The sequence below is a fragment of the Phyllobates terribilis genome, unplaced genomic scaffold (genome assembly GCF_046119375.1).
Source record: "Phyllobates terribilis strain yellow unplaced genomic scaffold, ASM4611937v1 Scaffold_3__8_contigs__length_932513732, whole genome shotgun sequence".
NCBI classification, from domain to species: Eukaryota; Metazoa; Chordata; class Amphibia; order Anura; family Dendrobatidae; genus Phyllobates; species Phyllobates terribilis.
This window is the reverse complement of record NW_027362763.1, coordinates 874,172,195-874,195,550: the sequence shown is the minus strand read 5'-3', so window position 1 is coordinate 874,195,550 and position 23,356 is coordinate 874,172,195. Positions and strand designations below refer to the sequence as shown.

Here is a 23,356-nt window from a genome sequence, read left to right as displayed (position 1 = left end):
ATTGGTCCTTCTGCCTCACCGTAACTTATTAGATCACGTGCTCCACACGTGACTGTGACGTCACGTCAGGTCCTGGAAGACCCGACAGCACATCCGCACCGCTACGCAAGGTTTAGAGCGCGAGTCACCGGCCGGGACTCCGCTCCTCCTCGTTCTATTCTCCGGACTCATCGCCAGCTCTGACCACTCGGTACATTCAGCTCCACGTATAGAGGTAAGCTGTTCCGTCTGTACATCCATCAGTGGCCTCCAACCCAAGCCTCCTGCAGCACAGCCGCAGCAGAGTTCTACCATACAGCTGCGCCTCCCTCTGGGTGCCCTATTACATATCCACAGCGGCATCTGATACACCACCCTAATACATAAAGGTAATCCCCTTTTTGTTTCGCACTTTTTGCTACCAGGCATTAATACTGTATTAAACTGTCCTTCTTTTACCCAGTTAGGTTCAACCGTTGTGACCGCTGGGCACAGCCCTCCACAGCCCTCTTATTAATCTACTCCAAAATAGGAGAGTCACCCTCTTCTCCCCAAATAAAAGGGTGTTATTCCAGCCTCACTCTCCACAGCCTAGCCCTCTAGTGCATTCTACTCTGACCTCTTTCCAACAGGTAACCCCCTCCTCTTGGTCCTAATACCCATAAGCCGGTATCAGCTACCCTCCTCCCACTTCTTTTTTGCATTAAATTGCCATTTATATCACCCAGGTTCTCAGCAGGAACCACCTGTTCCACCTACTGGCCACTACAAGCTTTTCTAGGATACTGGTAAATACATGTTTTATAAACACTTTTAAGTATTTTATTAATAATAAAATAATAATTCTAATCTTATATTTATTACCCTTTTAACTAGCCCCTCTTCATACGCCTTAGTGGACCCAGCTACATATGTGTCCTTATTGAACCATCCAACCTCCAGTGGCAGCCATCCATCACTGGTATTCTTGGACCTCGACTAGGACCCTAAATCCAGTCTGACCCTGCTTTCGTCCACCAACTTACATCCAGATTTTATACTTTTACTAAATTTTAATAAATTATCTTTTTCTTAATCCCCTACTATTGTCTTTTAGTGCAGCGCAAATTAATTTCTGTACTTTACTTTAGGATATAAGTATATAAAATGTTATATACTCATTATATTACCACCAATTTTAATAAAAAAAAAAGTGTGTCAGTGATGCTCATTGCATCACTAACAACGCAGTAGGGCAGTTTACGTATAAGATAAGACATGACAGGTTCCCTTTAAGCATCTGAAATGCATACTCAATGGAGTTGGGATCTGGTGATTGACTCGGCCATTACAGAATATTCCACTTCTTTGCCTTAAAAACTCCTGGGTTACTTTCTCAGTATGTTTGGGTCATTGTCCATCTGTTCTGTGAAGCTCCCTCCAATCATCCTTGCTGCAATTAGTTAAATCTGAGCAGAAAGTATCGCCCTGTACACTTCAGAATTCATCCGGCAGTGCTATTGGAAGCCATGCATACCTATGCCACCACACTGCCTCCACCATGTTTTACAGAGGATGTGCTGTGCTTTAGATCATCAGCCGGCCCAAGCCTTCTCCATACTTTCTTCTTCCCATCATTCTGGTACAGGTTAATCTTAGTCTATCTGTCCAAAGAATACTTTTCCAGGACAGGGCTGGCTTCTTTAGATATTTTTTTGGCAAAGTCTAATCTGGCCCTTCTATATTTAAGGCTGATTAATGGTTTGCACCTTGTGATGAACCCTTTGTATTTGCTCTCATAAAGTCCAAAGCGCTGAACGCAGGTGAATCCGCATGTGTTCATTGATCCATGTGGATTCACCGCATCCTATACATTATAGTGATCTAATTTCTCTTGCGTAGGCTAGAGTGTCTGCAAGAGAAATTGGCATGCGGCGGTCTGTAAAGACGCGCCGCATGTCCGTGGGTGATCCGCAGGTGCACGGAGACGCATAATGGGCATGGAATTTGTACAGATCCCATCCTCTATTATGCAACATCTGGCCGCTGCGGATTGCTCGCAAGTTCGATTACTGATCGGGTGCACGTACCCTTAGATACTGAAACACTTCCTGGAGAGCGTTCTTTACTTGGGTGGATATTGTGAAGGAAATATTCACTGCAAATGTTACATTGGATATTTATAGCTTTTGTATTATATCTGTCTTATGATCTTTGCATTTATAGAGTTAACCATATTGCCATGCTTCATCCAGTATCACTATGAAGTCGTCTACATAACACCAGGTCAGCTCAATTCTGCCTTATTAAAAATAAAAAATAAAAGTCAGGAAACTCCGCGGTTGAACGCTTGTTAATATTTTATTTTTTACACTGGCGCTTAGGCTAATGCAAAACCCATTAACTGCTTTTATTCGCTGCAATGCATTGCAAGTCCCTTATGCCTGATAAAGGGTTGAACTAGCTGCAAAAACACATTGATTTCCTCACGAAAAAGGAAATATGACATTTTTATTCGCACAGTCGTAGAAGTGGAGCAGGTGTGTTTTATTTCTTCCACTGGCAAACAGTGACTTTGTTTCATGTTGCAATTTCTGGCTTTGTTATTCATTGATATTAAGCCATTTTTAATCCAATTTCTTTTTTGTAGTAACAATGTAATATGTCCTGTACAGATATATATGTAATACAGTACATGCACTGTTACTTTTACCCCAAATTGGGCTCTGTGCACACTGGCATCATTGTTTCCTTTTTTATGGGATTCATTTCATGCAGATATGACTTCTCCATTAACAGATCTCATTGACTTGTAATGTCATTTTTTTTTTCAGTTTTAAATGGGGTTTTCCAAAAAGATAGTAAATTATCCCCTATCAGTTCAGTAGAATAGGTGATAACTTACCGATAACTTGGGGTTCAAGTGATCTCAAGAACATGATTTTGCCGAGCCCCGTTTAAATGGGGCAGAGCTTGAGCCCTTGGGGGTCCGAGGCATCAGACTCTGAGCGATCAGTAAATTATTCCCTATCCTGTCGATTCGATAGGAGATAACTTACAATCTTAGGAAAACCTCTTTAACTACTTGGGAAACTAAGGACCTCCATTAACAGATCTTGTTGACTTATAGTCTAGGTTTCAGTTTTAACTACTTGGAAACTGTCTTTACTCTCCAGTTGTGAATGTATACTCTGATGTGACCATAGGTTTGTCCCATATGAGGTAAGGCCAATACCTTTCAGCCCTGATATACAGTACTCAAATATGCTTTATATATGCCCTCAATCCGGTCTGCAAGACCAGAAAAAAGACCTTTTATTATACTCACCTACGAGGCGATCGGGTCTGATGGGTGTCGCTGTCTTGGTCCGGTGCCTCCTCTCTTCTTGCGATGCCGTCCTCCTTCTGTGCTTTGTGTGGATGATAGGTCCTACGTCACCACACAGTGTCCCGGCATCGCGCTCCTGCGCACGCATACTTCTCTCTGCCCTGTCATGGGCAGAGCAAAGTGCTGCAAAGCGCATGCCCATTCATATAAAAGCCCGCCTACAATTTGCCACTGCCTATCCTGAAAAATCTGAAGACTAATGGCACTCTATGCTATAGAGTGATGAGAACAAGAAAAATCTTTATGGAACTGATGGCTTCAAAACTGTATGGAGTTGCAAAGGTAATGAGTACAAGAAAAAATGCCATGTGCCTACAGTGAAATATGGTGGTGGCAGTGTCCTTATGTAGGGCTGCATGAGTGCTGCTGGTGTCGGGGAGCTACATTTCATTGATGGGATCATGAATTCACAGATGTACTGCTCTATATTGAAAGAGAAGATGCACCATCAAATGCCGGGAAAGATGCGGGCTCAACTTGCGAGCCCGCATCAAAGTCAGGGACCAGACATATGACGTAAATGTACATCATATGTTGGGAAGTGATTAAGGAACATATGTTTGTCCGGGATATGTTACTGTTAAATACTTCCGTATATACAAAGCTTATGTAATGTATGTTTTTTTTAAAGGGAATCTGTCAGTACGATCAACCCTCCTAAGCCATCCATATGGCCATGTAGGTCATAGAAAGCGGAATAAGATGATACCTTGATATCTGTGATATGAGGTATTATTCCAGAGAAATCCACGTTTTTCTTAATAAAAATAAAAATACAACTTTTCTTAATAAAAATTAAGACTTGCCAAACCAATAGTATATACACCTACTTTTGATCCACTCTGTATGAATGGACTTGAAAGATATACTGGTACGCTGAGCGCTCTGGTGACCCTCGTGTTTCCTCTGGGTAAAGGGGAGGTTAAGCTGAAGAAGAGACAACCCCTTACATCGCTCCGCTTGCAGAGCAGAGCCTCTCTTGGCTCCTTTGATGATCATATTATCAGTGAATACATAGAACCAGCCTTTAGACATAAGTGACAGTTCGACTCTCGGGTTTACTTTATTGTCTAAACTTTCAAAGAACCTGTGGAACTCTTGTATTCTGCCCTCAGGATGGAGCCATGCTGAAAAATAGTTTTCAAAAGGTATAGGTAAATCTCCTTGGGTTTAATCAGGCCTGCAATTGACTATGGTAAAACAGATTCACATCCTGTGGCTTTTAAAATTGAAAGGAATTGACCAGCTGTGAGTTAGATAGAAGAATGTCTCTGTTCACGAGACTTCTGACTGGGGAAGTTTTCAGCTTTTCTGGATTATTTTTCTGTTCAGTTTCTTTTGTGGAAACAAAATGTATTTCACTTCTAATATGACAAGCAACATGTTAACTTCTCAAAGATATATTTACTGTGTGTGAAAATGTGAGATTTTCTTTTTAGATGGGTTGCGTGTGACTTATTTAATTTACTAAGGATTGTGGCCAATTTTTAGCTGTTTTTACTATACAAATTGCCACTGCAGAGAGGAAGAAGACTAGAACTCTAGCGCCACCTATTGGAAGTAGCAATACTAAAAGTCAATATCGACCCTTTAACGAGCCTTGTGAGAAATGTTACCCCTTGGATCTCTGTTTTTACCAGTAAGCCATAATGAAAAAATTTAAATTAAAGGGTCATTGCTTTTCCTGCTTTTTTCCAGGTAATATATTATGTATATTAACGTATATGTGCTCCAATATGGTGTCTAAGAAGCTAAAGGTTTATCTATTATATTAAAGTAGTTATCTAGTACTTTGCTTATTTTTTCATATCTTCGGATCTCATGCTTCCGATGACATGATGTCCGTCAACCGAGCAGCTTTTTCTCTTTCATTCTGCTAATTTGATGCTGATTGACAGCCGATTCCTCGCTTCCTAACTGCAGAAAGCCGGCTGTCAATGAGCATAACATCGGCAGTGATGCCCTGTCTACAGAGCTGAAGAGAGAGAGCTGCTCTGTTGACTTGAGGTCAAAGTAAGAAGGATTGTGACCACCTGAGTAGAGATCATTGCCAGGCAGACAGCAGTTACCTGCCTTTTTAAGTTCTTAGCCCTAATTGAAAAAATAACCAAAGTCCTGGATAACTCATTAACATAAAAATCCATAAGATGGTTTGGAAGAAGAGAGATAAGAGTCACAAAGCTCCCATCAAACCAGGTCTAATAATTCACTGTCAACTCATTCTGAAGTGTTCTATGCACTATGATGCCTAGAGGCTGTAGAAGCCAAATGGTCCAAAATTTTTAATGAGAACCCATTGAAAAACTTCTACAGACAAAAAGTACATGCTTTTAGGAAAATAATACAAGTGCTTCTCACTAAATTAGAATATCATCAAAAAGTTAATTTATTTCAGTTCTTCGATGCAAAAAGTGAGACTCATATATTTTATAAAGTCATTACAGAGTGATCTATTTCTAGTGTTTATTTCTGTTAATGTTGATGATCATGTCTTACAGCCAATGAAAACACAAAAACTGAAACTGAAATAAATTGACTTTTTGATGATATTCTAATTTAGTGAGATGCACCTGTACCTACGAGGGTCAGTCAACAAGTAATGCCTTTTATTTTTTTTCTCCTTAAATAAGGTAGTTATGTTAAATATTCGAATTTGGCACAATTCCTCAAACCTTCTTCTCAAATCCACAGCAATTGCAACTTCCTGCACCAACAGGTGGCAGGACTGTATCCGTTTGCAAAATGGCTGACATCGATGTTCATATTAGACAACGTTCTGTGATTGAATTCTTGCATGCAGAAGGTGAAACGCCCATTCGAATTCATGAGAAACTGAAAAATGTGTACGGTGATGCAACAGTGGATGTCAGTACTGTTAGACGATGGGTTCGTCGCTGTAACACAGCTGAAGGGCCATCACCGTTGGCTGACAAAATGCGGAGTGGCAGGCCAGTAACCGCAGTGACTCCAAGCAACATTCAGCGAGTCGATGACATCATTCGTGATGACGGCCGGGTGACTGCAGATGAATTGTGTGGCATTATCTGCCTCAGTAAAGGCAGTATGATGAAAATTATTGGACAACTGGGATACAGAAAAGTTTGTGCACGGTGGGTCCCAAGAATGCTTTTTACCATGCTGGAATACATGCCCTTGTTAAACGGTGGATCAAGACTGTGGAAATGGATGGAGATTATATTGAAAAGTGACAAATTAATCGCTAATGTTGTGGTTTTCAACCTATGTAATTGCATTTGAATTTCTTGCCAATTAAAAGGAGAAAAAAATAGGAGGCATTACTTATTGACTGACTCTCGTAAAAAGGTGTCAATATCCTTTAAAGCAAAGTAAACTGTTGGGTAGTAAATCCAAAATTAGCTGAATTCCCTAGGCGTTTTTAAGGCAGTCTAGCTGGCAATGTTACTACGCAGTTTAGCTGGCATAAATGTTCATTGGGGAACTCCAGTTGGCACTGTGATAAATCCCTTTGACCGTCACTGTTATAGGAACACTCTGACTGCCATGATGGAGAAGTGCAGAGTATTCCATAGTGGTAGGATTAAAAAAATGGGGAAGCTATACTCTCCCTAACAATTTTAGGGGTTAGCCCACAGAAAAAAAAAAATTTACCACCCAGCCACAGTCTGATTGCTGGGGCCCCAAGACCACTATACTTGGGGTTCTAAGTCTCCGTCTGGAGGAGTTTGGATAGAGTAGTAGTTATGTATGTGCGTGTCTGCTTGTTTCGACACCTGCGGGACGGGTACAAATAGCTTGGCTATCTCTGTAAAGAGGATGTATGCCTGGATGCAGATATATGTGCACATGGTTTCTCATACAGGACTTGGGGAATTTATTAACGGGTTCACTATATAATAGGTAATTGTATTATTTTTATATTATTTTTTTGCGAATTTGAATTTTGTTCATCTATTTGTACCTGGAACCTTGAACCCTGTTTACCCATTACATTCACCTTATTGTTTTATCTTATACACTTTCTAGTCCCCTTCTTCCACGGGCACTTTTAGTACTTCATAGCTCATCCCCTGTGTAATATATCACTGTTCTTTTATACTGCACAAAATATTATTAGCATGCACTTAAAAAAAATGCAGCTAAAACATGTAAATGGCTTTTTAAATAGAGAAAAGCAATCTGGGAGCAGATTTCACTGATCTGAGCCTGCATTGTTATTTCTGGTGTGTGATTTCTCTCTCTGTAATGTTCCTGTGTGCTATAAATTCAGGACATCGCTAGAGGCATCACTCATATTTTATAGGATGAGACAACCAGAGCTGGGTCTTCCCTCGGAAAACCTATTTTTATTTGGCTGTGTTGATGCCGCGGGGCAATAGGCTGGGAAAAGAGAGGAGAGATGGCTTTAGGAAAGCTGAGTACAGAGGAGTCAATACTCTCCAGTTGTTTTCAAAATCAAAAACAGGACTGCTTTCCAGTGATTCTGAACGTGGCCGACGTTCAGCGAGGGCTCCCTGCCTTCCCAGGAGAATCCAGTCACACTTGTTTTTCTCTCCTTTAACTTCTTTTTCACTTGGTTCATATAGAATATGAAAATAAAAAAAGAGTGCATATATGCTAAAGTGCAAAAGTTGTCCATAGACAACTCTGAGACGCTCTGAGAATACACTGACTGACACTGGCTCTGTATTGGGGTCGGCTGTCAGTCAGAGCCATGGGAGCGATTACAGTGGCCCCTCTATATTCTCAGAGCGGTAACTGAAACGGCGCCACCCCCACCTTCATGACTGAATGCTGAATGCTGGCAGGGAGAATAAAGTTAATTTTCTCCCTGCTGCATTCGGCTGCATGCAGGCGCCGGACACCATAATTACACTGTTAACCTGCAGATTAATCGCATATCTGCAGGTTAACAGCGTTATTTCAGGTGACAGGTTCCATTTAAATCCCTGCACTGCTACCAGAAACCTGCACTGTATAATATGATGGTGACGGACTTCTAATCAGTGCAGTGCAGTACATTAAATCAGGCACCATTGTCTTCTGGCACCTCTGTGTGGTGTTAAACCTGTGACAATAGGCATAGCATACATAGAATATACCACCGGAGCCTCCTATCAGCTTGCATTCCACCAGGGCTGCCGCTATGAATTTCAGGGCCCTATACTTGCCAAATTTTTGGGCCCCCTTGAGACTCCACCCAGGTTCCACCCCAGCTCCGCCCACCCCTTGAACCTTCCATGGTCCCACTGCTACTCTTGGAAAAACTCCACTTCTGCACCATGTCCTCACTAATCACACATTAACAGTTCCCATCAAACACCATATCACATACAGTACATAGCCATCAGCTTTTGTTTTGACCAAAAGATTTTTTGAAGCCTGCCACCACGACAATGTAGAATCTTTTAGCAGTACCCTACTCTACTCTAACCTTTTAAAAATGTCTTAAAATATCCAATACTGTTTTTTAGTATATTTTTTATTTATTTTTCTTTAAGGGAAAGTGTCACATACATTTTTTAAAATGACCAATAATACCACATACAAGGAACAAATACCACCACACCATGACCAGACCACATAGTACCAGTACCACCACATAGTGACTGAGTAATACCACATACAAGGGGCAAATACTGCCACATCATGACCAGACCATATATTACCACCACATAGTGACCAAATACCACAATACTGATCATTAATAAAAAAACACAATACTAATACTACCATAAGTGCCATTATACACAGGACCTCTATACATAGTATACAGTGTACAGAGTATAGTGTAAGTGTACAGATAATACAGTGACTCACCAGTAACATTATACACAGGACCTCTGTATATATTGTCAGTGTACAGGTAATACAGTGATCACCAGTGACATTATACACAGGAGCTCTGTACTTGGTCTGCAATAAGCTCCATGTGATTCATGACCTCTTTAGCTTTTGCAATCTTTCCTTCCTGGGCCTCACCGAAACATGGCTGATATCCTCCGACACTGCCTCCCCTGCTGCGCTGTGTTACTGCGGCCTCCATTTCACCCACACTCCTCGCCCTGGTACCAGACATGGTAGAGGAGTGGGTCTTCTCCTTTCTACCAACTGCACCTTAAACCCAATCTCACCTCTACCCTCCTTTACCCTCCGTGCTTTGGAAGTCCACTCTGTCTGCATCTACTCCCCCTCCAACATCCAATTGGCCATCATATACCGACGTCCAGGCCCGGCCACTACCTTTATTGACCGCTTCTCCACCTGGCTTCTTCACTTTCTCCTTTCTGACATTCCCACCATCATCATGGGTGGCTTCAACATCCCTACTGATACCTCCTCAGCCACCCACACAGATGGACATACATTGGACCTTATCTTCACCCGACTCTGCTCCCTATCTAACCTCACAACCTCCCCTCTCCCCTTATCTGACCACCATCTACTCACATTCTCATCCCTGTCCTCACCTGCCACCCTTGTCCAGCAACTAGCACACCCCCGCCCAATCCTCCCACATCTAGACATTCACACACTCTCTCGGACGCTATTTTACCACTGGCATCCATATCTTCACTCCACAACACAGACAGCGTCACTGGTTTCTACAGCGTCACTCTCGCATCAGCTATTGACGCTGTCGCCCCTCTCATGCATGGCAGAGTGCGACGAATCAATAGACAACCCTAGCACAATAACCTCACTAAAAAGCTTCGGCAAGTGTCCAGGGTTGCGGAGCGGCATTGGAAGAAAACACATTCGCAAGATGTCATTCAGTGCATTAAAACAAGCAACACTTGCATTCAAATCAGCCCTCACCTCTGCTAAGCAAGCCTACTTCACAACTCTTATATCTTCCTTATCCTACAATCCCACCACCCACCACCCCTCCGACCTCCCTAATCTCTTCTGAGGACTTTGCCACATTCTTCAAAAATAAGATTGACCAAGCAAGGCAAGTCTTTATTGTTCACCACAATCCCCTTGTACACCAGACCAATGCCCTTACCCCATAACCTCCCTCTCCATCATCACTGAAGGAGAACTTACTCGTCTCCTCTCCAAATCACACCTCACCACTTGTGTACTTGACCCCATTCCATCCCACCTCCTCCCTAACCTCACCACCACACTTATCCCATCCCTAACCCATCTCTTCAACCTATCACTAACTTCTGGTACCTTCCCTTGTGCTTTCAAGCATGCCACAATCATGCCTATCCTCAAAAAGCCATCTCTCGACCCAACCGCTATGTCCAGCTGTCGCCCCATATCGCTGCTCCCATTCGCCTCCAAACTCCTTGAACAGCATGTTCATGCTGAACTTTTCTCTCACCTCTCGTCTAACTCACTCTTCGACAACCTACAACCCGGCTCCCGTCCCCCCCATTCCACTGAAACTGCCCTGACCAAACTTACCAACGACTTACAGCCAAAGCTAACAGACAATTCTCTGTACTCCTCCTTCTTGACCTGTCCTCTGCCTTTGACACAGTTAACCACTGCCTCCTACCACAGATCCTCTTATCTTTTGGCGTCAAAGACTTTGCACTCTCCTGGATCTTCTCATACCTTTCCAACCACATATTTAACGTCTCCCACTCCTACATTACCTCCTCTTTCTGCCCTCTCTCTTTTGGAGTACATCAAGGCTTTGTCCTAGGACCCCTACTCTTCTCCATCTATACCCTTCGCCTGGGACAACTCATAAATTCCCATGGCTTCCAGTACCATCTGTACGCTGACGACACTAAGATCTAGCTCTCTGGCCCAGAAGTCACCTCTCTGTTGTCTAGTGTATGTACGCCATATCCGCTTTCTTCTCCTCTCGCTTCCTCAAGCTTAATGTGGACAAATCTGAACTCATTATCTTTCCTCCCTCTCACGTATCTTCCCCACCTGATCTATCTATAACAATAAACAACATCACGCTTTCCCCTCTACTGGAAATGCGCTGCCTTGGAGTAACTCTCGACTCTACCCTATTCTTCAAACCGCACATCCAAGCTCTTGCCACCTCCTGTCGTCTCCAGCTTAAAAATATTTCCAGAATCCGTCCTTTCCTACACCCTCAATCTACTAAAATGCTTGTGCATACCCTTATCATTTCCTTCCTCGACTACCTCAACATCCTCCTTTGTGGCCTACCTGCTAACACTCTCACATCTCTCCAGTCCATCCTTAAAGGGGTATTCCCATCTCCAAGATCCTATCCCAATATGTAGTAGGTGTAATAATAATAATATTAGCAAATACCTCCAATTAGAAATGTAGTATAGTATGTAGTATAGTATGTACACTCAGTACATCATTTACTCTCCTCCACCTTCAATTTATCATTATTTGCTACCCCCAACCCCAATTCATCATCATTTATTGTCCCCCATTCCCCAGTCTCAATATATCATCATTTACCCCCCCCCCACCCTCAATTCATTATTAGCTCTCTTCCACTTCCCCACATTCAATTCCTTATCATTTGGTGTTCCCCACCTTCAATTCATCATTTGCTATCCCCCACCCTCAATTCATCATTTGCTCTCTCCCATCCCGAATTCATCATTATTTGCGCCCCCCCACCGTAGTACATCATCTTTTACTGTTCCCTGTCCCCCACCATCAATTCATCATCATTTGCACCAGTCACACCCATTTAATTAATTTTATAAAAAAAAAAAAAAAAAAAAAGTTTTTCATACTTACCTCTCATACGACCCCCTGCAGCTCCACTTCTGGTATCCTGGCATGCGTACATGCCAGCGCCTCTGCAATGATGTCACAGAAAAGGTGGAAGGAGCTCCCCTTCCCCTAGAGCTGCGCTGCCATGGAGCTCCAGGAATGCTCCCTGTGCCGAGATGTGTGCTGCCAATGGCGTAGCGCCAGCAAACAATACATGATTATACCCTGAAGCCCGGTGAGCAGAAGCAAAAGAGGGGGGCCCCCCTCTTTGCTTCTGGTCACCGGGCCCTATACACCAGTAAGGGCATACTGCCCTGATGGTGGCTCTGCATTCCACTACCAGGAAGCCATGACATCCTGTTGTTTGGTCACCTGAATGGTGATGCTACAGTGGTCAGTTGAATGTAACTGGATGTAATTTGGTCTGGAGAGCATCAGATTAACTTGTACTGGAATGATGGAATATAATGATGATTATAGTTTTCATTATATTCTCACACACCACATTTCCAGTTTTTGGGGAGGAAGTCAGACAACAGTTTTTTTTTATGATTGTAATTTGTATTGAAGAATTTTCATATTTAACAAGAAATAAACTTAATTTATATTTCTTTAACAGGTTACAGTGAAAATAGAATGAAACAATTTTGTGATAGATTTCTTATATAAATAACAGAGTAAAAATAAAGGGGTATACATGAGACAAACAATAGAGGAGCGGGGGAATGGATAAGTAAAGGTGCTAGAGTTTGAAGAGGGAGAGGAAATAAATGACCTATTGAATAAAGTTATTAAATATTCAAAAGTACCCAAAAGGTGTCCCAAGATGACCAAATGAGGTTGAATCTCTTGACCGTTTAACCATTAAAAGCAGTGCGATATACAAAACTTCTGATATGTTTGATCCTAGTATATAGGTCATATATATATGGGGGAGATAACAGTTTTTAACTGCCACCGTTGTTGCCGGTGACATTTCAGAACAAGTTGTTGCGCATACACATGAGGAATAACACTATTTCTGTCCACTATATGACTTGTATGCTTAATTTTTGCCAGTTTTTCACTGTGCTGACCGTGATTACTAGAAGCTGGAGCAGCTTCTCTGTGGTTCTCTCTGCCTCTTTCTCCCTACAGATCCTTCTCCCTTCTTTGTAATCTGATCCCTCAGTGAAGACATATTTAAACATGGATTTGAGCTGTTTCAAAATTGAAAGATCAATGCTAGAGACAATTAAAGAGTAACCGTTGTTTTATAGTACACTTGAAAATAAGCAGCTTGTAAATAATCGAAGTCCATAAAAATGCCATGTGCCTACAGTGAAATATGGTGGTGGCAGTGTCCTTATGTAGGGCTGCATAAGTGCTGCTGGTGTCCGGGAGCTACATTTCATTGATGGGATCATAAATTCACATACAGTGGGTACGGAAAGTATTCAGACCCCTTTAAATTTTTCACTCTTTGTTTCATTGCAGCTATTTGGTAAATTCTAAAAAGTTCATTTTTTTTCTCATTAAAGTACACTCTGCACCCCGTCTTAACTGAAAAAAATACAGAAATGTAGAAATTTTTGCAAATTTATTTAAAAAGAAAAACTGAAATATCACATGATCATAAGTATTCAGACCCTTTGCTCAGATACTCATATTTAAGTCACATGCTGTCCATTTCCTTGTGATCCTCCTTGAGATGGTTCTACTCCTTCATTGGAGTCCAGCTGTGTTTAATTAAACTGATAGGACTTGATTTGGAAAGGCACACACCTGTCTATATAAGACCTCACAGCTCACAGTGCAAGTCAGACCAAATGAAAATCTTGAGCTCAGAGGAACTGCCCAAGGAGCTCAGAGACAGAATTGTTGCAAGGCACAGATCTGGCCAAGGGTATAAAAGAATTTCTGCATTACTCAAGTTTCCTAAGAGCACATTGGCATCCATAATCCTTAAATAGAAGAAGTTTGGGACCACCAGAAGTCTTCCTAGACCTGACCGACCAGCCAAACTGAGCAATTGTGGGAGAAGAGCGTTGGTGAGAGAGGTAAAGAAAAACCCCAAGATCACTGTGGCTGAGCTCCAGAGATGCAGTATGGAGATGGGAGAAAGTTCCACAAAGTCAACTATCACTGCAGCCCTCCACTAGTCGAGCCTTTATGGCAGAGTGGCCTGACGGAAGCCTCTCCTCAGTGCAAGACCTATGAAAGCCCGCATAGAGTTTGCTCAAAAACACATGAAGGACTCCCAGACTATGAGAAATAAGATTCTCTGGTCTGATGAGACGAAGATAGAACTTTTTGGTGATAATTTTAAGCGGTATGTGTGGAGAAAACCAGACACTTCTCATCACCTGCCCAATACAATTCCAACAGTGAAACATGGTTGTGGAAGCATCATGCTATGGGGGTGTTTTTCAGCTGCAGGGACAGGATGACTGGTTGCAATTGAAGGAAACATGAATGCGGCCAAAGTACTGAGATATCCTGGATGAAAACCTCTTCCAGAGTGCTCTGGACCTCAGACTTGGCCGAAGGTTCACCTTCTAACAAGACAATGACCCTAAGCACACAGCTAAAATAACAAAGGAGTGGCTTCAGAACAACTCTGTGACCATTCTTGACTGGCCCAGCCAGAGCCCTGACCTAAACCCAATTGAGCATCTCTGGAGAGACCTGAAAATAGCTGTCCACCAACTTTCACCATCCAACCAGACGAAACTGGAGAGGATCTGCAAGGAAGAATGGCAGAAGATCCCCAAATCCAGGTGTGAAAAACTTGTTGCATCATTCCCAAGAAGACTCATGGCTGTACTAGCTCTAAAGGATGCTTCTACTCAATACTGAGCAAAGGGTCTGAATACTTATGACCATGTGATATTTCAGTTTATCTTTTTTAATAAATTTGCAAAAATTTCTACATTTCTGTTTTTTTCAGTCAATGTGGGGTGCAGAGTGTGATTTAATGAGAAAAAAAATTACTTTTTAGCATATATGTGTGTGTGTGTGTGTGTGTGTGTGTGTGTGTGTGTGTGTGTGTGTGTGTGTATATATAAGCCCATTCACTATTTCTCTGTACATAATTCTCCATCAAACTCCACTGCACCCAAAAGCACTACAAATACTGGCTGGTGACTAGCTCAAGCAGCCTTTATCTATCCCCCATTCCCTCAAGATGGCTGGACTATCATTGTGAATAAGCTGCTGTACGTTGTGTCACCCCCACCTCATTGTAGATTGTAAGCTCTTACGAGCAGGATCGTCATTTTTTTTGCTTTAATTATTGTATTATCTTTAACTATGTTACTTATGGCTGTTGTATATGAACCCTCTAAATTGTAAAGCGCTGCGGAATATGTTGGCGCTATATAATTAGAGATTATTATTATTTTTATATATCTTATCAGAGAAATCTGCTTTTTTTCCCTCCTGGACTAATCAGTCATTATCAAAATTCTCAATTCTGAGGTCAAATCTGTATTCAGTGAATACGGGAAATGGGAGGAGTTAGAGGCAGAGCTCCTCCCTCCTATTCTTCCTCCCATCTACATAGAATCTCATCAGTAGCAGCTGCCATCTCCTATCTCAGTAATGGGAAAGTCCATCTTCACTGAATACAGATTTTACCCCATAATTGAGAATTTTGATAATGACTGATCAGTCCAGGAGGGAAAAGAAGCAGATTCCTTTGATAAGATATATTTGTACTATTGATTCATGAAATAAAAAATAAAATGATGGTTACTCTTTAAGGAAAATGCGACTGATAAGTGGAGCAAGAAGCATATTTCTTTAATAAGATATAAATTACAATGGTTCTTATCTTTTATTGTACTGTTGATTTATGAAACATTTTAAATAATATTCTTTAAAGGTTACAGATAACTGTCATATATATCAAGTGAAACTAACAATGACGACATTTGTCACTGTGTTTGAAAGTGTAGAACTATAAAATACTTTACTTCTGCTCTTCATGTACCATCTTGAACCCATAGTTAAATTCTTTTGTTACAGATGTAATGTTAACATTCTTTAAGCCATGTATTGGTGTTATTTTCCAGGGCAATACTGTGAGAGCTGCAATTCTGGGCACGCTTGTTCTTGATGGAGAATCAGTCTACAGCTTGACAGCCAATCCAATCTTCTTACTTCTGGCCAGAATAATCCTTGTGAACCTCAGGAACAAACTCACAGTATTCCAGGTAAGAAATGATCTGCACCTGTTGACGTGCCCAGCATCGACAAGTTCTTGTCAATTATGTATGAACAAAATGTAACAGATTTTAAAATGCATTACAGTTTATAGCTTTATTCCAAGTTATTATTATACTTACATTGTTACTTAAAGGGGTGGTCCGAAGGCGAAAGTAAATTTTATCTAAATCCCTATCTATTTGCTTTAAAAATTCCCTACCGTTCCCTAACTACACTATCTACCTGTAAGTCTATTTTTTTCTTTTACTTCCTGTCTGATGGCGATTCATTTGAGAGCCCCCAGTGCACCCTGGGATACTCAAACGAAGCATCATTAGAGCAGAGGGCAGAGGCTGTGGTCACTGCCACAGCCCCTGCCCCCTCCCTGAAACGAAGCGTCATCAGTGCACACGTTTCAGGGGCAGGGCTAGTCCCTGTTCTTTCTTCACCCTGTGCGATGTGCACTGTGACAGTGCCCACTCTCTTGTTGGCTCAGATCTGCAGTAATGAGCCGGCAACACGGCGGTGTTATAATACCTGGCGTGAAGGAGATCAGCCTGCCCCCACGGGTGACATCACTGGTCTATGCCCGGTATTGTAACACCGCTGTGTTGCCAGCTCATTACTGCAGATCTGACCTGACAAGAGAGCTGGCGCTGTCACTGTGCACAGTGCACATCGTAAAGACAGAGCAGGGACTAGCCCTGCCCCTGAAATGAGTGTCACTGATGACTTTGTTTCAGGGAGGGGACAGAAGCTGTGCTAGTCAGGGCTGTGGAGTTGGAGTCGTGGAGTTGGAGTAGGTGTTCATTTTGGTGGAGTTGGTATAAAATGGATCGACTCCGACTCCTAAAATATTTAATAAATTGAGGTCAGTATTACAATGCCGGATGTGCTGTAAATATTTTTTAAAGAACTTGGGAAAGTTATGAAATGTCCTATAAATGTCTGTTCTGTTCCTGATCTAAGGATCTAGGCTTTTAGTGGAGATGAATCTGTGCTGCACTTTATGTACACGCTCAGTAGTGAGGCAGTGCTGTGGAGGCAGTCGGAGGTTTGGCTTACCGACTCCACAGCCCTGGTGGCCGTGACCACAGCCTTTGCCCCCTGCTCTGATGACTCTTCATTTGAGTATCCCAGGGTGCACTGGGGGCTCTCAAACGAATAAACATCAGACAGGAAGTAAAAAAAAAATAAAATAGACCAGCAGTTAAATAGTGTAGCTAGGGAACGGAAGGGAATTTTTAAACCAAGTAAATTAGAAGATAGCTTAGATTATGGCATCAAATAGTTTTAGATAAAATTTAGTTTCGCCTCTAGACCACCCCATTAAATTTAATTTGTCATGACCTATAATTAACAGGGCAAGATCTTCCGAAAAACATGGGAGGCCATACAGCCAGCCTGCTGTCCCAAGACAACTCTGTTAACAGCCACTGGGAACGCTGTGGGCCACATTCTCATGTTGTATACCTCATAAGGGCCAAAATAAAACTTATAGGGGTATGGCCATCTGAGATATTTCCAGCATATAAAATGATATGCCATAATTGCATGATAGTAGGCCATAAAGTGGAAACTGCACCTATGAGAATAATATGGGTCTTCTCTCCCTCCAGTTAGCGTTTAGGAGAGCGGTAGGCGATGCTGGAATGTGACTCTAAACATTGTAAACGTAATTGCCATAAACTACTATGTATAGAGCCAGAAACTTAGATGGTCACCTTAATAAATCATACACATCTTTCACAAAGAGGAGTCAAGGGACACCATTCTCCTTAAAGGGAATTCGTCACCAGGTTTTTGCTCCCCATCTGAGAGCAGCATAATGCAGGGACAGAGACCCTGATTCCAGCAATGTGTCACTTACTGTGCTGGTTGCAGTCATTTTTATAAAATCACTGTTATATCTGCTGCAGATCTATCAGTGTTCAGAGTGCCGAGCTCTGTATAACCCCGCTCACACCACTGATTGGCGGCTTTCTTCTCATGTACTGTACACACAGAAGCTGCCAGTTCGTGGTGGAGGGCACCATGAATATGCTTGATTACCTGGGAATCTGTCACCAGGCAGCAGGTTTACTTGTCCAATAGTCATAATCTCCTGCTGATAAAACAGGGATTTTATCAAAACTACAGCAAGCAGCCCAGTAAGTGACACATTTATGGAATCGGGGTCTCTGCATCTGCATCATGCTGTTCTCAGCAAAAGCAAAGAAATGAGCCGTAGCATAAGTTGGTATACATGCAATTGTAAGAGCACGTTCACACTGGCCATTTCACAGACAAAACCCAAGAAAACAACAAAATGAGGATATACCCTGTAGTAAGTAAATAGTAATAGAACATGTAAACAACAGAGTACTTCCTTAACACTATTTTGATTTAAAAAGCATAAAAGTCATCCCACCATGACATGGTGTACTCAATAGGGATGGTCCTATCCCTGTCTCTAGTATAACCTTACCTTGTGTCAGCTGACCTCAGTGTGAATAAGGGCAGAGAAGGACAGAGGCCTGGCTGTTCTATGGGAAGCTATAGAGATGAAATGCCAAGCTCAGAAAGGGGGACCACTCCCCTGTTTGTACAAAGTACAGATAAGATGGCAAAAACCTGCTGACAGATTCCCTTTAAAGTTCAGGTTAGATATTGAGATGACTTTGTGCTATCCCTTTTTTTTAATTGAAACTACAGGTAAATATCACCCTGGCAAGCATTTATGTGGCCAGATGGTGGTGGGCCATACATAATGGCATAGCGGGCCGCAGGTTGTGCACCCCTGCTGTAGGGCGAAAAACTCAAATATACATTGTTTCTGCCAGCCTCATACAAATCCAACCGAGAAAACTTCAAGTAATGCTCCAACTCTGCTTCCATTGAAGGCACATGGCAGTACTGTAAGACCCCATGAAATGAGTGCCTTATTCTGGCCCCTTACTGTGGTACGGTAATGCACATAACATTGTAGGGTGAGCTTTTTTTTAAGAGACATGTTTGTTTACCAAAATAATATAAATATATATAAAAATTGATGACCTTAAAGGGAGTCTGCCGGCTCCTAAACAGTGATGAACTAACCTCTCATCTGTGTGGGACTCATGCCCTATAAAAATCATACCCTTTAGTTAATCTGTCCCTTTAGTCCAATGGGGGTAATTAGAGTGCTTGAGCATCCTTAGCGTGGCCGAGTGGCTCAGCGCTCCAATTCACCTCCGCACTTTACATTCCGCCACTTCCTCCTTCGTTGATTGCTAGCGCTGGCTTGTCTGGAGCAAGCGCTGTCTGAAGAGAAAGTTCGGCATGTGCGCCCCCACAGTCCTGCTGTAGCCCTCCTCTGAGCTGAGCGTGTGCACACCGCCACTCCTACAGTGACTGCATGCCCGAGCTGCCAATGAGCACGCTGCACTTTTATTTTTACTTTTGATTAAAGAGGTCCTGTCTGCAGGTCAGAAGTGGACAGTGTTTGCTCCTATGTTATTCCTGCTGCTCCCCTGACTATTCCATTTTTTTAAATCCGTTTTATGTTCCCAGAGATATGGGCTTCTGTATTTAGTGTGGCGTCCAGTATGTACATTTTTATGGTCTTTACAAGGGGACATGTCTTTAAACTGCTTTGCATAATTAACATTAACTATGCCCTCTGTAAAAACTATAAAAATTTGCAAAGATTGAACACTTCTTATGTTTTGGCCGTTCCACTTTATAGAGGATTTTCAGCAGAATGGAGGGACAGATGATATTATGTCATATGTCGAGTCCTTGACTTTGATGCAGACTTGCGAGCGGAGCCCGCAGCTTTCCTAGTACTTGATGGCTGAATTATTCAGCCATCATCTGCCTCTAACAGCTGTGGGTGGAGTGACACTACTCTTGTGGCTGTAAACCTGTTAAACACCACTGTCAATCTCTGACAGCTGCATATAACGCGCGTGGCCAGGGGAGCGTGTCATTCTATGCACCCATTGACGCGCGCCTGTGACTTCATTGCGGGGCACTGATGGGTCTGCTGAAGACCCTGTGCCTGTCATGACGGTACTCCTGTGAAAGCCAGCCTGTAGCTGATGTTCATAGGAGTCCATGATTTTTGCTATACATAGCATAGTGCTGTAGCATGGCTGTGTATAGCACAAGCGAAGAAATACAGTTAAAAGTGAAATTTAAAGAAATAAAAAAAAATTGTATGAAAAAATAATGTAATTACACATATTTGGTATCACTGCATTCAATAAAGTACGATATTTCAAAATATAAGATAAATTAATCCGATCGGTAAACGGCATAACAATTAAAACATCAAAAGGTCAGAATTACAGATTTTTGCTCCCGCAACATTGAAGTAGAATGCCGTAAGAGGGGATCAAAACATTGTATCTAACCCAAAATGGTATCAGTAAAAATGTCCGCTCAGGGCACAAAAAATAAGCCCTCACACAGCCTCATATCCCAAAAATTGAAAATGTTATGGGTCTCGAAAATGCCGACACAAGCAAAAAATTTTTTTAACAAATTTCTGAATTTTTTTTCACCAGTTAAATAAAATAATAAAAAACTATACATGTTTGGTATCTGTGTAATCGTACTGACCTGGAGAATCACATTGCCTGGTCAGTTTTACCATATACTGAACACTGTAAATAAAAAAATTAAAAAAACAATTGTGGAATTGCACTTTTTTTGCAATTTCCATGTACTTGGAATTTTTTCCCATTTCCAGTGCATTACATGATGAATTGAATTATGTCATTCAAAAGTACAACTCGTCCCGTAAAAAACAAAAAAACAAGTCCTCATAAAGCTTTATTGATGGGAAAATAAAGTTGTGTCTCTTGGAAGGAGGGGAGAAAAAAATGAAATTGAAAAAACGGAAATTAAAGGGTTTAATAAAGTAAAGCTATGATTTTTATCGGGGCTAAGTCCCCTATACAGCTATGTGGGGAGCTTAGAATGTGTTTTGGCGGTGACTCTCTCTATACGAGTTTCAGTAATTATTTTTAGAAACAAAAAAATGACTCTGTATCTTAGCAAAACTGTTTTATACTTGTAGATCTGTCCTGAAAGAGTAAATGCATTTTTTAGGAACTGATGTCACTCGGGCGTCCCCTAAGTATTCAAAACTGTGACATTTTCTATCTTGGATCGCTGTGGCATTACAAGTAATGCTTTAATGGGTGTAGTCATACGAGTTACACAGGAAGAATTTAGTGCAGCCCATTTAACAAGGATGCAATGTCTTGCTTTTATGTAGAAAAAAAAAATCACACAGACCAAGAGAGCGTCAAACAAGGCTGTTCTTGGAGAGGAAAGATTTCCATTTGCATTCATCTGTTCACAGAGCAGCCATTTGTATCAAACGGCAGAGAAATGATCTTTATTTAATGTGAAAAAAGGCTTGCCCGCCAAGGTGTAAAGTCCCATATGAGCCTGGCAAATTCTGGATTTAAAAAGTCGCTGCTTGTGATTTTCTATTTGCACACTAGAATACATTTGTTGCAAATGCATGAAATAATTCACTGATAAACAAGCAGACGTTTTAGCTTTGTCACTGCCTCAAAAAAAAGTGAAAAAATGCTTTTAGAAGTTACTAAACTTTGAACTAGCAAAGGCCCAATGGACGGCCGTGTCACTAGTCGGGATGTAGCCTCCTACAATACAAGTATATGGAGCGAGGCCGTGCCCACTGGCTGGGAGTATGTATAACTCATACCCGGCTCAGAAACCGGCAACTCCCCAGAGCGCACATTGTGTGTACTGGGGGATTCATAAGTCTGCAGTCACACAGAGCGAATGCAGACTAATCAATTTAGACCGGACAACCCCTTTAAATACATTGTGTGCTGCTGAGATCTGACTTTGTATAGCACTTGCACTTATAAACTTGGTCACACCTAGATTTTCAAAACTTGCTCTGAATGATGTACAAAAAAAGAAATGTGGTAACCCTGTTAGACTAGCAGTTTAAAAAGGGCCTTATGAGCGTGCTGATTGGCCTATTGGACGTATAATAGAATACAGCACATGCATTTTGAGTCTTCTACTTTCATGAAGGGGACTGTTCCTTCCACCTCCTCATTGTTAAAGTGAATCTTTCAGCAGCTTTTTGCTATGTATTCTGAAAGCACTATGATGTAGGGGCTGAGACCCTGATTCCAGGAATGTGTCACTTACTGGGCTGTATTTTGTTTTATCATCAGGAGATTATCCTTACAGGACAAGCTGCCGTGTGCCTTCTAGTCCAGCCACGCCTCCACCATTGATTAGCTCTCTGTGACTGTTCAATGTACACAGAAAGCTGCTAATCCGTCATGTTGGCGGGGTTAAGCACAGCTCAAGATTCTGAGCTCTGCTGCAGGCAGATTGCATAGAAAAAAAATGCCGACAGATTTCCTTTAATTGCTATTTATCTGCATAACTGAGACAGCTGTGATTTGATTTGCTTCTAGTTACTTCTAGAGGCTTCAATGGACCTTGTGTCTTGTTGCTACACTCAGTTTTGGCGTCTAACATCACCTTTGTAGCAGAGTTTAGCTGCTCCGCTCCCATTTTTAAGATTCCTCAGCTGTTTTTTTTTTTTAATAACTGTGTTGCAATCCACATATGATAATGGTGATTATCACCGATTTCTTATAATTGGTTACTCATACACTTGGCACAATCCTACAAAATCCCTGACTTTGTCCTTTTTAAAGCATTTTTTCCACCCCTGCCAAAAACTTGTGCACAATACTGTGAATAACACATTTTTCGGACTATAGGACACACTTTACTATAAGAACCAACCCAGGTGTAGACAATAGAAAAAAAATATTTCTTACTAAGTAAACGTACCTGTTGGTGCAAAGAAGTGCAGGGGTCAAATCACTCATTTTAACATAGCAGAGTAGAATACGGAGGTAGTAGATCTATTGCTAGTGTTTCTTTGCAGCATGTGTTACAGCACACACATTATGTACATACACTGCATACATGACACATACACCGCATGCAGAATTATTAGGCAAATGCGTATTTTGATCACTTTGATACTTTTTATACATCTTGTCCTACTCCAAGCTGCATAGGCTTGAGAGCCAACTACCAATTAAGTAAATTTGGTGATGTGCATCTTCCTAATGAGGAGGGGTGTTGACTAATGACATCAACACCCTATATAAGGTGTGCTTAATT

At 41.7% G+C, this 23,356-nt stretch overlaps 1 protein-coding gene across 1 annotated transcript in view; it reads left to right on the top strand.

Annotated features, from left to right (window-relative positions):
- The window catches only part of TTC27 (tetratricopeptide repeat domain 27), a 552,249-nt gene that overhangs the window by 54,200 nt on the left and 474,693 nt on the right, over positions 1–23,356 (top strand). The window contains exon 5 of the mRNA XM_073672636.1: positions 16,060–16,200. Coding sequence (XP_073528737.1) covers positions 16,060–16,200 — 141 coding nt within the window. The remainder of the gene's footprint in view (positions 1–16,059; positions 16,201–23,356) is intronic.